The 15,456-nt window shown below is 40.2% G+C and overlaps 2 protein-coding genes across 8 annotated transcripts in view; one reads left to right on the top strand and one right to left on the bottom strand.

Annotated features, from left to right (window-relative positions):
- Nucleotides 1-9,303, bottom strand: part of pphln1 (periphilin 1) — a 21,992-nt gene extending 12,689 nt beyond the window's left edge. For 2 of the 7 annotated variants that reach the window (XM_087830395.1, XM_087830397.1), the window contains exons 1-7: nucleotides 9,229-9,303; nucleotides 7,007-7,071; nucleotides 6,509-6,724; nucleotides 5,596-5,657; nucleotides 2,821-2,937; nucleotides 1,538-1,716; nucleotides 859-945 (exon numbers count right to left, since the gene is read on the bottom strand). In XM_087830395.1, the coding sequence (XP_087686521.1) occupies nucleotides 859-945; nucleotides 1,538-1,716; nucleotides 2,821-2,937; nucleotides 5,596-5,657; nucleotides 6,509-6,724; nucleotides 7,007-7,071; nucleotide 9,229 (727 nt within the window). In that variant the 5' untranslated portion in view covers nucleotides 9,230-9,303. Of the gene's footprint in view, nucleotides 1-858; nucleotides 946-1,537; nucleotides 1,717-2,820; nucleotides 2,938-5,595; nucleotides 5,658-6,508; nucleotides 6,725-7,006; nucleotides 7,479-9,228 lie in introns of those variants that run through there. The other 5 variants (XM_087830396.1, XM_087830398.1, XM_087830399.1 and 2 more) reach the window with 4 other exon arrangements.
- Nucleotides 9,262-15,456, top strand: zcrb1 (zinc finger CCHC-type and RNA binding motif 1). The gene is made up of 8 exons (XM_006780635.3): nucleotides 9,262-9,440; nucleotides 9,549-9,653; nucleotides 13,874-13,902; nucleotides 14,051-14,162; nucleotides 14,275-14,382; nucleotides 14,497-14,606; nucleotides 14,693-14,774; nucleotides 14,937-15,456. Exons 2-8 carry the CDS (start codon nucleotides 9,570-9,572, stop codon nucleotides 15,075-15,077), a joined length of 666 nt encoding a protein of 221 aa, XP_006780698.1. The 5' UTR covers nucleotides 9,262-9,440; nucleotides 9,549-9,569; the 3' UTR covers nucleotides 15,078-15,456.

The following is a 15,456-nucleotide window of genomic DNA, read 5'->3' as shown; positions in this document are numbered from 1 at the left end:
CACTCACTTCGTGAGTGAAAAAGCGCCAATCAAATAGAAAGTGGACCTCAAAAGAAACAAAACCAACCTCCCCCCCAAAAGAAAAAACAAACACTGGTGGAAACAGGGGAATTAGAGGGATTAGAGACAAGAATGAATAAAGAACATGCACCGCACATGGAGATACTTTAGCACTTGTGCATTTTACAGTATAGTTATTTAATAATTTTTGGTGGTCTTACAGGAAATCTATTATGTGGACTTGGTTTTCCATAACATTCCAAGTGAGAGGGTGGGACTGAAAAAACAAAGAGCAATCCATGACGCTCTTACATTATTCAGCCACTTTCTAGATAAGCTGTAAAATCTACTGTTCCCACACAGAGTCATCTTATCAGATGTATTTCCAGACAAGATGTATTTGTAGTCATTAAAGTCTAATATAACACTAAATAATATATCTGTGATGAAAATGTGTTCAATTGGAACATCTCTGACATTTTAAATCATTTTTAACATTACTTTATAAAAGTGCAGGAACCATGAAAAGTGCTAATGTACCTCGGGTAGTGGAAATGGCATTGATAACACTACAGCAGTCTGTACTAAACTCTAATTCAGAAACTACTTTCATGATATAACTTACAAAAGACCTGGGTGAAAAAAATGTCTGTGTCAAAAAGTTTCCTTTGTAAAATAGTTTTTCTTTTGAGAGGCGGCTCGACTCTCAAGTCACTGAAATTTAAAAAAGCCTGAAGTCTTCTGTTCTTGCATCCTTCTCAAGACAGAACACAAAATGACAAGGATGCAAGAAAGGAACAACAACCCAGCTTATTGTCACCCAAGTCTAAGCTTATTTACATAGCTCAATGTACAGACCCAAAGTGTCATGTCCACTCTGTTGAGGAAAGAGTGCCCCCCAGAGGTGCTCAGAAACACCCGTGTGACCCTCTGGACCATCCACACCTGAAAAGCCGGTCAGCCAGGTTAACAGCCATGGACAGACAGTGAATAACAGTAAAATAAGAAATGAAGGATGGAAGAAAAAAAATATACAATCCATTTCAGAACAATGCACATTTTAGGAGCTGAACTTAAAACATGACCTTGAATCAGGGCCTACAGGCACACACAGATTACCTTATTTACTTTTGTGCTCTGGATAGTTAGTATAAAATTTAGCTTTCCAAATGAACGATGTTTACTCAGAGGCTGTGTGTCCTCTTCCTGAGTTAAGGCAACAAATGGCTTATGAGTAGAGCTTGTCAGTGGAAGCAGTGACTACACTTTCTACTCCATTTTAGCAGTGCTGTTACATAATTCGTTCCATCAGCTGGATTGTTAAGACCAAAACTAATTACCTTTATTCTTTAGTATTTATTAATGCTGTGCCACTTTATTGAATTTATATTGTATTAATCTGTGTTACCGACTTATTAAGTTAACTCCACATGTTATGGTGATTTGCTTTGGAGTTTTAAACTCTTATCAATATTATGATGCCAGTAAAAGCACTGCATACTGCATCAGGGGAGGGGAAACTAAGATTTCTACATACTCTTGCCTTGCTGTGAGGGGAAAGGGAGGCTCTTGGCTCTGTCTGGTGAGTATCCTCTGCTGCTGACGCTGGAGCCAGAGCGGCTGTGCGGGGAGCGGGCCACCTCTCGGCGCACGGGAGAACGATCTCTGAGGGGAGGAAACGGGGCTGCCTTTCTCCTGTAGTGGTCTCTGTCCTCCCTGGGGAAAACAGGGGAAATGTGAGCCCTGCCAAAATCTGAAAGGTCCAAACATTGACATCTTTTTTTTTCTTTTTTGTGAATTATCTGAGGTTAAAGTTATTCCTGGTTGCAATCTAATGGCAGCAATTTACCATTGCCCAATGACGGGTCCACCTCTCTCACTCATTTATGTACCAACACAGAACAATGCTGCCACCTAGCACTGTAAGGTCATTCTGCTGTGTGCAACAAATTCCTGTTTTATGTTTTATTTATGCTACCCATATCCGTTTGCAGAGTTATTTGCGGAGAAGCTTTTTAAAACCATAATTTCCCCAAAAGACCGCAAAAACTGCCCTTTTGACTTGAACACTATTGTTCCCCTTTAATATTTTAAAACGTGCATCCCAAACATTTTCATTCAAAGATCACAGTAGCTGTTGTTGCTAATGCACATTTTTTTTACTTTTTTAAAAAAACAAGATGCCAAGTTAGTTACTTGCATTCCTGAACATTAAAGTTTAAGTGTTTAAATGTTATGCCTGGTTTCCTAGAGAAGTCCAGTGTGTTAAAACTTGGGTATAAACAAGTGTGAATTTAGTTTAATACCCCAAATAATGTAGGAATTTTCAGTTTTAAACAAGTTGACTGATATCTAAAATACAACTGTGCTTATTTGTTTTTATGACAGGTGCTTTAACCTCCTAGGACCTGGCGTCCACATATGTGGACATCACATTTTTGGGTTGTCTAGACCAAAATACCCTTGGCAAACGCTGATTAGTTTTGCTCTACAGGGCCTGATATATACTTACGAGGACATTATACTGCCACTGTTCTATCAAAATTTAAAACGAATGTCCTCATATGCGGACCTCATTTTTCTCAGACACAAAAATCAGGTAAAAAGAAAAATAAAAAAATCTGGTAATAATTTTTTTTTTTACATTCATCAGGTCCCAATCAGCCCAAATAGCAAAGAGAAATTAAAAATGCATGCCATGAAAGAGTTCGGGTCTTACGAGGTTAAAAATGTAGGTGCTATATATAATAAATTAAGACATTTCTTTATTGGCTTGACATGGTCTGCCATACAAAGTCATTAATAGGAATTCACTCTTACCCTCTGTCCAGGTTTAGTATGGCCTGTACTAGTGTGTCTTCCCCACTCTCTGGGAGCGCTCTGGGTGCTGGATAGATGCCTTGGCCTCTAACGCTATGAGGAGGCGGTGCACGAGCACTGAGGGGATTAACAAAAAATAAAAGAGACGCACACACAAGTTAGTGTTTGCAGATAAGCACACAGTGTAGTACATTGCGTTTATTTAGATTTCTTTGGGGAAATTGTGAAGAGCCTGTAACATAACCTATGTAAGTGGCCGACGGTGTTGCAGGCATCTATGCTTGTGTGCTGAACATTATGTGATAGTGTAATGTCTCTGTGTTTTATATGTGGTGTCAACCATGACAAAAACAAATAAAATGGTGGGACTTTTCCCCCTCCTGGTTCTTCACTCTTTGTTGTGGTCAGTTTTATTTTTCAGTGGAGCAAAAATGTTTGTCCCTCAAGATTTTCCACTTCTTTGAACATTCCTCATGTCCATCCTGCAATCTCTCTTCAGAAATTTACTGACATTTGTGAGTACTTAATTGACGCTATGATTGTTATTACCTATAATGAGGTGATGATTGTTACTCTCTCTGATATATTAAATTAAAAAAGCTGCAGCAAAACAGTAGCTGGAGATGTATAGGAGAAATCAAATGTATTGAGCAGATCAACCACAATGTGTACATTTCTAGGGAGGTGCATGTCAGGCTACAGTTCAGAAGGGTGTATGACACAGTTACGGCGTAGCCACAAAGTGAATTTCTCACTGAGGCACAAATCTTCAAAAAGGAATTCACATCTGCTAAGTGACCACATGAGATAGAGCTCTTTCAACAGCCACAAATCCAAGCTTTACTTCAAACAGGTTGACTGGACACATGCTTTCTGGCTAAAGATAAAGGGCAGCATTTTTCTTAGTATCAGTTGTGTAACGAACTATTAAGGAGATATTTTGTGTATCTAAAACATGACAGGAAACAGAATTAACATCCAAATGGTCTAAGGCTACACTAGAAGGAGTATTAAGGGTGGCTTTAGTCCAGGAGATAGAGCAGGTTGGAAGCCTGGTGGTTTGGTCTCTGTCTGCTCCAGTCTGCATGCCAAATATCCTTGGGCAAGATACTAACCCCAAGTTGCTCACTGACGCACTGATCCGAGTATGAATGTGTGTGAATGTTTGATAGAAAACAGTTTACCTCAGACAAAAATGCTTGCATGACTGGGTATGAATGGATGAATGAGACAAGTTATATAAAGCGCTTTGCGTGCTCATTCCGTGCAATACAGGATATTTGCTTTGCAATAACAAAACCCTAAAATGGGAAAAAACATGTTTTGTGCTTTTGTCAAGAATTTTAGACAACTTAAACAACCATGCATCCGACGCAGCTATGAAAACAAAATCACTCTCAACCTTCCCCCTCTTCTCTCTCTGCCTGCCTAGATTGGTCTATCCAGTGAGTACACTTTATACCCAAGTACTGTTCATAAATTTTGCTACTGTACAAACAGCGCATTTTCAAAATGCACCCATGTGTGACGACATAATACCTACAGGTCTCTTACCACATCTCAGTGTCAGGGAGGATTAAACTAATTAAAGCTAATCCTTCAACTTTTCACAAAGTGAACAAATTGTAACATAGACATGCAAGTTACCTCCGCTCTTTGTTGTTAAAGTCATAACACTGCAGACTCATCAGTTACGTAACATGAACTGCATATATATTTTTTATTTTGGCAATAGCATAGAGCACAGATATAACTGGCAAACCTTATCGTCGTTTTTAATAATGAAATATGCAAATGCAACATTGAGGGTTTTACTAAACTTTAGCGCACTAATTGTACCCCGATATTAAAATATTCTTAATAATGTTCAAATAAGCTACCTAGTACTATTTAATGTGCTATTATCACACATCAGCATTACACACAGGTAAAATACATTTTGACTCATATTTGTTGATGTTATTTACAGCTAATTTGTGGTGCCTTTGTCTATTAACAGACAAAAAATCACACTGAATTGAACCAGTATTTTGAGAGAATATTGTAAACTTGTCACCTAAATGTCTGCAAACCTAGTGTTTAGCCTAAATATAGACACTATTTAGCCAACATTGCTAGACCAACACTTGTGTAAACTAAGAGTCTGGAGAGCTCAGCAGAGACCACAAGAAAAGGAAATGAAGTAAGACAGGCCAATATGGGTCAGAAACAGACCACGACTTGTGATTGCTGGTATGTACACAAACATTACAAACACATCCCCCCCCCTAAATCCCCCCCAAGTCCAACCAGAGAAACTAAACAGAAATGACTTCCTTATAACATCAAGTGAATAGAACAAGACTGTCCCCTGCTGTCCAAAATGAAAACATTTTAATAAGCAACAGTCTAAATCCACCATCTGGCCGTGGCCTTTCTGTGTGGAATTTGCATGTTCTCCCCGTGTTTGTGTGTGGGAGGAAGCCGGGTACTCTGGCTTCCTTCCACAGTCCAAGAACACATTAGTGGGGCTACGTTAACTGGTGTCTCTAAATTGCCCATAGCTGTGAATGTGAGTGCGAATGGTTGTCTGTCTCTCTCTGTGTTAGCACTGTGTCAGATTGGCGACCTGTCCAGGGTGTATGCGGTCTCTCGCCCTATGTTAACTGAGATATTCTCCAGCCCCACTGCGACCCTGATAAGATTAAGCAGAAGAGGATGGATGGAATACTGTATGCATACAGAACGTGCCTGATAAGGCTAATATTAAAACAAATCTTAAGACAAACAGTTTACCCAAACTCCAAAGGCCGCGCTGTGTGGGAGTCATCCCTGGGTACTCTGTAAGGATAGTCCTCCTACACGACAAAGAAAATGTGGAGAAAAAAATCATTCTTATTTGCCACTTCTATATTATTGGTTATTTCTTAAGACAGAAAAAACTCAGTATCTGGTTAAAAATAGTGTAAAATGACAAAAAGCATTGTATTTAATTTTGCATACATAACCCACTGATAAGCGACAAATGACAAACTAGCTGAAATGACGGATAGATACTTTACAATTTTAATACTCAAATGTAAACACAAACTCTAAAGAGTAATATAGGAGGGAAAAAGCAGAAAAATTAAAGAGCACAATCCCTATAAAGGGAATTTAAAAGTCTAAGAAGAAGAGTTCAATAGATGCCTATAGCAGCGGTCCCCAACCTTTTTTGCGCCACGGACCGGTTTATGCCCGACAATATTTTCACGGACCAGCCTTTAGGGTGTCGCGGATAAATACAACAAAATAAAACTAGTACCAGTACCGAAAAAAAAGAAGATTTATTCATAACACACGTGAAAAGACCCAGGAAAACAGAGTTAACGATAAAAACGATAACAAAATAACGCTGAAAACCGATAAAAACCCTGAAAACCATACATTTCACACCTGAGCCTCAACTCTCGTGGCCCAGTACCAAACGACTCACGGACCGGTACCGGTCCGAGGCCCGGGGGTTGGGGACCGCTGGCCTATAGTACATATACATTTCAAATTATCTTAAATTATATTGTTAACTACTTTGTCCTTGGATTGGCCCCTTAAACTTACAATATTATGGGAAATATCTAAACTGTAGAGACTTTGAACAAGGTTGATTGCTTTTGATTGAAAATATGTAGTTCACCTATTTGATTACAATATACCAAAAAAAACGTCTTACCCTCCTTGAAGGTGGAATGGCTCTGCGTTCAGCAGGGAAATGAGGGCCGTCTCCATGGTAACCCCTCTGCTCTTCATGGTAACCCCGGGGTCCGCCTCCATTTGGGTAAAAGCGGGGACCTCCTTCATAATCATAGCCACCACGGCTGTAGTCATCTTCTGGCCTCCCAAAGGGGCCTCGTCGCTCAACCCCTCCAGCCGCCCGTGGGTATGGACCCTATACACACACGCATATGTTTTTAAAAAAATATGTTTTTTTTTTATTCTTGCTCAGATTTCGTGAAAGAAAAGTCTGAGCCAGAGCTTATGGCAACTTGAAAATAAATCTTTAAAAAGATTCCTGGTGTTATTTTATTATTCACTCTCCATCCACAAACAAAAATAAAAATTATTAAAATTAAAAATCAGCAATTGTCAAGGGATAAATAAAGAAAGGTAATAAGGCATAATTTGCATGTGGGAATTATTAAATGGGATGCAGTGATAAAGAGGAGCTCACCGGCCTGTCTGTTAAAAAGCGCTCATCATACACCTCCCGTATACTCCTTTCTCGCCTGTAAGTCACTGAAACGGGCAAAGAGTGAAACATACTGTTATCACTAGCACTGTCTCTGTTCAAGTGTGGTCGGACTAGCTTCTTCGAGCTGCAATATTAATAAAGTATTAAATAGAACTTTTTCTCAGAAGCCATCTGACATGAATTTGAGGGCCAACACAGATGACATTGTTCTATTTAGATGCCTTGAATCTTGTGGTTTCCTAATGTTTCATCTGAAACTGTCTGAAGTGAAGCACCTTTTTAGCCTCACACATGTGCAGGCTTTAACACAAAAGCAGCTTTTGCAAAAAGAACTTGTCTAATACATAAAACGTTTTGAATATTGGTACAGGTTCTACATATGCACAGATTGCACAGGAGCTGCTGATCCAGTTCTACACTGCGGTCATTGAGTCTGTCCTGTGCTCCTCCATCACAGTCTGGTATGGTGCAGCCACTAAACAGGACAGGAGCAGACTGCAGCGGACTGTACGGGCAGCAGAAAGGGTCATTGGCGCCCCCTGCCCTCCATCCAGGATCTGTACCTCTCAAGAACCAGGAAATGTGCAGGGAAAATCATCACAGACCCCTCACACCCTGGACACAGACTTTTTTGATCTGCTGCCCTCTGGCAGATGGTACAGAAGCCTCCAGACCAGGACCACCTGACATAGGAACAGTTTCTTTCGCCTCGCCATCTCCCTTCTAAACAGTTGACCTGTCACACTGCTCCCACTGCCAGACTGCAACTGCACCTTATGTACATTCTGTAGTATTCATTCCACTTCATTTCTGTATTCTATGTATATAAGTTTAGATTGGTTATTTATAGTTGGTTTACACAGCTTTGTGTATGTATGTGTATGCATGTGTAATGTATATATAGACACGTGTGTGTGTGATTTACATTGCTGTGCTTGAGAGCCTCCATCTACCGGAACCGAATTCCTTGTATGTGTCTGCACATATACTTGGCCAATAAACACGATTCTAATTCTGATCTGATTCTGATCTGATTCTGATATGATCTCCCTAAATTAGTATCACATCAGTGTTCTCAAGTGTGTTAGTGTTTAGTGTCTATTGTTTGTTAATAACTTACTTTTTTGTTTGTTTTATTGATTTATTTAAAAAAAAAAATTTGGTTTTTTTTGCTTTTTGGGCTTCTCGAAACGTAAGATCTTCAAAACAATCTGTAAAGAAAGTTCATATAAAGTGTTAAGACTTCAGAGCAGACATCAGCAGAAAACATCAAAGACAAGACAGGGCACGGTCTGAAAGGCAAGTGAGCAGGCTGAGATTACTTGGTGCAGGTTGTATGACCTAACGTGGAGGTGAAAAAGAGAGTGCATGCAGGTTAGAGTGGGTGGAGACGAATGTCAGGGGTGATTTGTGATAGAAGAACAACAGCAAGAGTGAAAAGAGATGGTTGTGAGAACTGATGTCATGTGTGGTTTGGAGATGGGGGGCATTGACAAAAAGACAAGAGACTGAGCTGAAGGTGACAGAGTTGAAAGTGTTAGGATCTTCATTGGGAGTAACCAGGATGGACAGGATTAGAAATGAGTACATCAGAGGGATAGCTCTCAAAGTTAGAGGCAAGGCAGAGATTTTTGGACATGTATAGAGGAAGGATAGTGGATATATTGGACAAAGGATGTGGAAAATGGAGCTGCCAGGTGGGAGTAAAAGAAGAAGACCACAGAGAAGATTCATAAATGTAGTTGAGGAGGACGTGGAGGGTTGGTGACACAGAGGAGAATGCTAATGATAAAGTAAGATGAAGGCAGATGATTCACTGTGGGGACCCCCAAAGGGAGCAGCCAAAAGAAGAAGACTGACCTAACGTGACATGTTAAAGTACATTTGATCCGCAGTAACTTAGTCAATATAGCCATCAGCTTGATGGCAACTAAACACTATCATTAACAAATCATCACTACTGTTTGTGGTAAATTTACCACCTACTTTACCACCTACTGATTGCGATGTAAACCAGGCTGCTATCACGGCTAACTAGCTAGCTTCAATGCATGCACTAAACACCAGCACGCTTGTGTAGTAAGTTAATATATCGTTAAGGCCACCAACAAAATCATTTGATATGTACGTCAGATTGCGGCTTCATCTACATAAACTGTGGAGGTAAATAATTTAACTGAAAAATAACAAACCGAGCTTACTTTCCTCTGTCGTCCAGTTAGCTTAGCTTCTCCCGGTAGTTACGGTCGTTATTTACGTTGTGCACGTCATCAAAGTGCGACGCACAATATACGGCGTTTTTCCCCGTTTGCTGAACAACTGCTCCGTGTAAATAAAATTACACACCATATTTTTTAACAGCTTTGGCATTATTCTAACGGACGGTGTGGTGTTGGTAAGAACTACTGTGAAGGTAGGCAATTGCTCGAATTAACGGTAAATTGAATAGTGCTGTGTTTATAGTGGATGTATTAAGCTGAACTGCTGGTTGTGTACTTTATGACCATCATGTGTCTTTCAGAGTGTTTTATTTGAGTCCAGTATGAGCGGGGGTTTGGCACCAAGCAAAAGTACCGTCTATGTGTCGAACCTGCCATTCTCTCTCACCAACAATGACCTACACAAGGTAAGTTTGTCCCTGTAACTCTTAAGTGTTTGTCCTGTGCCACCACCACAAACTTGAAATTAAAAAAATAAGAGCAAATGTTGTAAAGATTTTCAGCTTTCATTCAAGGGATTGGACAGTGGATTGCATTTATATAGCGCTTTTCGGGGCCCTCAAAGCGCTTTACAATTCCACTATTCATTCACTCTCACATTCACACACTGGTGGAGGCAAGCTACAGTTGTAGCCACAGCTGCCCTGGTGCAGACTGACAGAGCGAGACAAAGGCGCCTAGGAACTGCAGCTATTTTATGTTCCTGTTTCTGGGGCTCTGGATCTTCAACAGTTGTTGAACAGAAGGTTAAGAAGAGAGGTGACCATCAGTGAGCAGAAGTATGGCTTCATGCCAAGGAAAAACCCTGAAAACGTGGTGGATTCTTTGAGAGTATTCTTTTTAGAAGTACAGAGAAGGTCAGAAGGAGTTGCATAGTGGTTTTGAAGAAAGCATGTGATATGAACTGTGATACTGCATGAGGAAGTCACAAGGGGCAGAGTAGGATGAGTGCTTGGTTGCAGGCAGTGTTGGGAAGGTTACTTTTAAAATGTATTCCATTACAGAATACAGAATACATGCCCCAAAATGTATTCTGTAACGTATTCCGTTACGTTACTCAATGAGAGTAACGTATTCTGAATACTTTGGATTACCTAATATATTATCATGCTGTTTACAACTACATGAATGTACTATTGCTGTGATTTATTACTGTTACTGAAGGTCCGCGGCTCCGAACCGTAGTAAAGGGACCTCTGGCTTTTGGAGGAAAACACGAACACGGTGTACAGTTGAGTCTTAATAGCTTACTTACAACTGGGCTCGTCAGGCACTCTTCTTGGCTGCAGTGGTTATTATTATATTTACATGCTTCCAGCTCCCATTTTTGCTAGATGACAGCTCGTACTTTTCCTTTTTCTCCCTCCCTCGCTCACAGACACATAACGTGTATGGCAGTCCATTCTCCCTGCAGCACGGACTACACTGCCTATGATGCTACATTCTTTAGAGCTATACCTGTAGCATTCTGCCTATTAGCTTAGCACAACAACAACAAAAAGGCCTCTCTCACCCAGGAAACACGCAGAGAGAGAGCGTCACCCTGTAACCATGGCAACCGTAACGCTTCCACCTGGAACAACAGAACGTAGCTGTCAAACAAAACCCAAACAGGCCTGACCCGCCACAATATGAAACAGGAAAGTACCGCAGTGTAATCCATTTATTTCAACAAAGTAACTGTATTCTAAATATCACCTTTTTAAACGGTAACTGTAACGGAATACAGTTACTCATATTTTGTATTTTAAATACGTAACGGCGGTACATGTATTCCGTTACTCCCCAACACTGGTTGCAGGACATGCATAAGGACAGAGAGACAGCGGTGAGGTATGTGGTAGGGATTACATTAGGGCTCGCCAGACAGATGAGGTCAGGCAGGAATCTCCGTGGGTTATGATGTTTGCAGAGGACATTGTGATCTGTAGTGAGAGTAGGGAGCAGATGGAAGAAAACCTGGATGGAACAGGAATGAAAGTCTGTCAGTAAAAGCAAGATAGAATACGTGTGAAGGGAGACAGGTCTAGCAGTGAAGGTGCAGGATAGAGGTAGTAAATGTGAATGATTTAAATACCCGAGGTCAACCAGAGAAGATTCATCAAAATTGTGAAAAACATTATACAGAGCAGGATGCTAGTGATAGGGTGAGATGGAACCAAATAATCCACCGTGGCGACCTCATAAAGGGAGTAGTCACGAGAACAAGAAGATACATAAACGCTTCACTTTATTAATATACGAAATAGTTTTCAAGCAATGACTGCCTGACATTTAAAGTCATGGACATCACCAAAAATTGGGTTTCCTATTTTGTGATGCTTTGCCATGCATTTTCTTTTTGCCTGCTTAGATCACCATGGGAACTAAATTAAACACATGGTCGTGTGTGAACGTGGTCTAGAGTATGTTATTTTCTGACTTTAGTTTTAAAATGGGCTGTATGTGGTATATTGTTATTAATACTTTCGATTTTTTTTAGTTTTCTACAAGTATGATATAGAGTCTAAGGAATTTGTTTTATACATTAATGATCTGATATTTTTAATTACCAAGAATATTTCACTTTGATCTGGCCACAAAGAAAAGTGACTTCCACATCCCCATCATTAGGCTGTAGGACAATGTCAGTTGATCGAGTTTAAAGTTTCAGAGCTCGAACGTGCAGCTTTTACATTAGAAATAAACAGCAGCTCTGAGAGTGCATATGGTGGTAGAACCAATATATTAATCTATGAGATTAAGATAAATGATCTTCTGTAGCATTTTCTCTCGACTTATTTGCACACAGCTGATGCCTTTTTCTAGTTTTATTCTTTAAATTTCTTTATAGAAGTTTCTCACTTGTTCCTCAGATAATGTCTATAAATGAAGCATTTGGAATTAACTGAAGATGAGCCACATGATATGTCAACTCTCCTTTTATGTAGGCACATAAAAAGCCTGAAGCAGAAAGCCTGACTTAACAGGGAAAGTTAATAACCACTGTTGTGACACCTGTGATCTCTGACTGGGATTTTAGGTTTTGTCAAGAGGCTTAAGCAAAGAAAGCTTGGCTTTCAGTTTAACTTCCTTCGTGGCACACCCCACCTCTCTCTTCGGTCATATGTTTGAGGGTCTTTCTATTTGGGTTTGTTGCCAGCAAAGTACATGCTCAGGTGAGATTAACTGATTGGCTCAGGCAGATCATTCGGCCTTCAAAAATTCCTGGATTGCATGCACATTATATTTTGGGTTACATTTCAGATTTAGTGCAAAGTGCCATCCTCAAATTCGGCATGGGCTTGAGGATGTCACTTTGTCAAGTTTATCTCTGTACTCTTCAGAATTCATCCAGCTCCTTCTATCTTCTGTCACCCATTGCTACTGGAAGGCATGCATACTGCCTCACCCATGTTTTACAGCGTGCTGTGAATCCCGAGCTTTAGTTTGGGAACATCTTCATTAGATTCTGTAGTGAATCCTAGACTTGGATAATCTATCAAAAGTAGTTCAAGAAAGGAACAGTGGTGAACCAGTGACGGGGTCATGGGTGGCCAAGGCTCACTGATGGACATGAAGAGCGAAGCCTGATCTGTGTGGTCTGATCTAACAGATGAGCTGCTGTAGCTCAAACTGCCAAAACAGTTCATGCTGGTTCTGATAGAATTGTGTCAGAATACACAGAGCATCACACTTTGTTGCCTATGGGGCTGCACAGCCCCAGACCAGTCAGCGTGTCCAGGCTGACCTGTTTATCACAGAAAGCGCCAACAATGGCGACGTGAGCATCAGAACTGGACCAGGGAGCAATGGAAGAAGATGGTCTGGTCTGTGTTTGTTACCATGGAAACACCTGGCATCAGGAGGCACTATGAAAAGAAGCCAAGCTGACAGAGATTTCTGCTGGGACCTCTTGGGTCTTACCATCCATGTGGATGTTCCTTTGACACCTACCTAAGCATTGTTGCAGATCATGTGCACCCTTTCGTGGAAATTGTATTCCTTCATAGCTGTGGCCTCTTTCAGCAGGATAATGCACTCTGCCAGAAAGCAAAAATGGTTGTGGAATGCTTTGTGGAGTTGGCCTCCAAATTCCCCAGATCTCAATGTAATCAAGTGTCAAGTGGGATCTGCTGGACAAACAAATCTGATCCATGGAGGTTCCACCTCGCAACTTACAGGACTTAAAGGTTCTGTTGCTAACATCTTGGTGTTAGATACCACAGCACAGCTTCAGGGATCTAGTGGAGTCCATGGCTTGATAGGTCACCATGGCTGTTTTGGCAAAAAAGGAGGACCAGGCAATATTAGGGAGGCAAACATAATGCTATGTCTGATGTGTAGATGTGTTAAACAGGTATTACTTTATCATAGAAATGGTCATATGATTATCATCCAGATGTTTTTATGTTACCTAGCACACCAGTTTTTCTATGTGAACACCCTGATATTACAGCTGGCTGTCTGCACCTTAAGGCTACAGTCATTATATAACTGTAAAGTGAGCTAAAGTGACAGCTCTGTCAGTTTCTAAGTATATTTGGACCTTGCTGTATGTTTATTATGCATGAAAAGAGTGAAATTCCCCAGCGGTCTCTGAATCCAAAAACCTCTCACTAAAATAAATCACCGTGTGTCATTTCAGCTATTCAGCAAATATGGCAAAGTTGTAAAGTAAGTATTTTTTTTTATGTTATTTTATACATTTAAAGCAATGAATGATGCAACAGAATGCAATAATTTGGTAGCTTTGAAGCGATGTAACAGTTACTGCTTCAGTCGTTTCCTCACAGGTATTAATAACTATGATGGTTTCTCTCAGGGTCACGGTGGTTAAGGATAAAAACACTCGGCAGAGTAAAGGAGTGGCGTTTGTTCTCTTCCTGGATAGAGAGTCGGCTCATAACTGTGCAAGAGCAGTGAACAACAAACAGGTGAGCCTGTGCAAGGTTATATACTGATTTTTCACTAAGCGTAACCCAGAGGCTTTCTGCCAGCGATGTTTCTGTAATGGATGCGAGCGAGTGAAATATTTTTGCCTCCCAGTTATTTGGCAGAACGGTTAAAGCCAGCATTGCCATAGATAATGGACGAGCAGCAGAATTTATAAGGAGACGGAACTACACAGACAAAAGTAGATGCTACGAATGTGGGGTCAGTAAATATCTACTTTTTGGGGGGGGTCCTGTGTGGCTAACTACATTTTTAACTAAAGTTAGAAATGCAATTGTGATAGTTTTCCTGTATTTTCACAATGGCACATGTCAGGATTCCGGACATTTGAGCTACGCATGTCCCAAAAACATGCTGGGAGAGAGGGAACCTCCGAAGAAGAAAGAAAAGAAAAAGAAGAAAAAGGCTCAACAGCCCGAGCAAACGTATGTAATTTGTGACATATATATTTGTGCAACAGAATATATCACAGTACATCTACATTTTTATTTTTTATTTTTTTTCCTTTTAGCGAAGAAGAAGAAGAAGAAGAAAGTGAGGAAGAGGGAGAAGACCCAGCTTTAGATAGCCTAAGCCAAGCCATAGCTTTTCAGGTAAGGGTGCAGAGACAAGAAATATCTTCCTAAAAATATCTAGAGGTTTTGATTCAGAGGATTGCATTATGAGTTGCAAAGTTACATTATGGAAAGTCTGACTCAAAATAAAAGAAAAACTGTCAGCACTGACATATTTGTCGTCTATTTGTTGCCCTCCAGCAAGCCTGTATTGAGGAAGAACAGAAAAAACAGAAGAGGCTGGCAGAGGATAATGCTCACGCTTCAACGTCGTCAGACTCCAAGAAGCCACGGATCAAAAAGAGCGCGTACTTCAGTGATGAGGAGGAGCTCAGTGACTAATGGATGTATAGACTTGAATGTTTTATTTGGATAAATATGGACATTTTTTGAGCTGTCTTTTTTTTGTGCAGGTGTAAAATATGTTTCAAACTTTATCATATGCTGATAAAGTTAGAATTGACACACAAAAAATCCAATGTTTTAAGTGCAAAATCAGATTTCAAAAAAAAAAAAAGCCAAACAGTTTGGGTACTGCTTTGGCTGGTTGTAGATAAAATCTGATCTTTTTATATGCTGCCAGTTTTCTATTAAATGTTAAAGGTGATTATGAATATTTTATTTCAGCACACTATTCACACATTTTAAAAAAACATATATACGTATATACACACAGAGTATCTCACAAAAGTGAGTACACCCCTAGGTGAAAATGTCCAAA

Source organism: Neolamprologus brichardi, chromosome 17, assembly GCF_056152115.1.
Source record: "Neolamprologus brichardi isolate AB-2024 chromosome 17, ASM5615211v1, whole genome shotgun sequence".
NCBI classification, from domain to species: Eukaryota; Metazoa; Chordata; class Actinopteri; order Cichliformes; family Cichlidae; genus Neolamprologus; species Neolamprologus brichardi.
This window is presented reverse-complemented; position numbering and strand designations above follow the sequence as displayed.

What these genes read in the sequence shown, in the direction of transcription:
- zcrb1 (XM_006780635.3), top strand. Translation starts at nt 9,570, where the DNA reads ATGAGCGGGGGTTTGGCACCAAGCAAAAGTACCGTCTATGTGTCGAAC. An exon ending in GAGCAGTGAACAACAAACAG is followed by an intron (nt 14,163 to 14,274) that starts GTGAGCCTGTGC and finishes TTTGCCTCCCAG; the next exon opens with TTATTTGGCAGAACGGTTAA. An exon ending in GCTCAACAGCCCGAGCAAAC is followed by an intron (nt 14,607 to 14,692) that starts GTATGTAATTTG and finishes TTTTCCTTTTAG; the next exon opens with CGAAGAAGAAGAAGAAGAAG.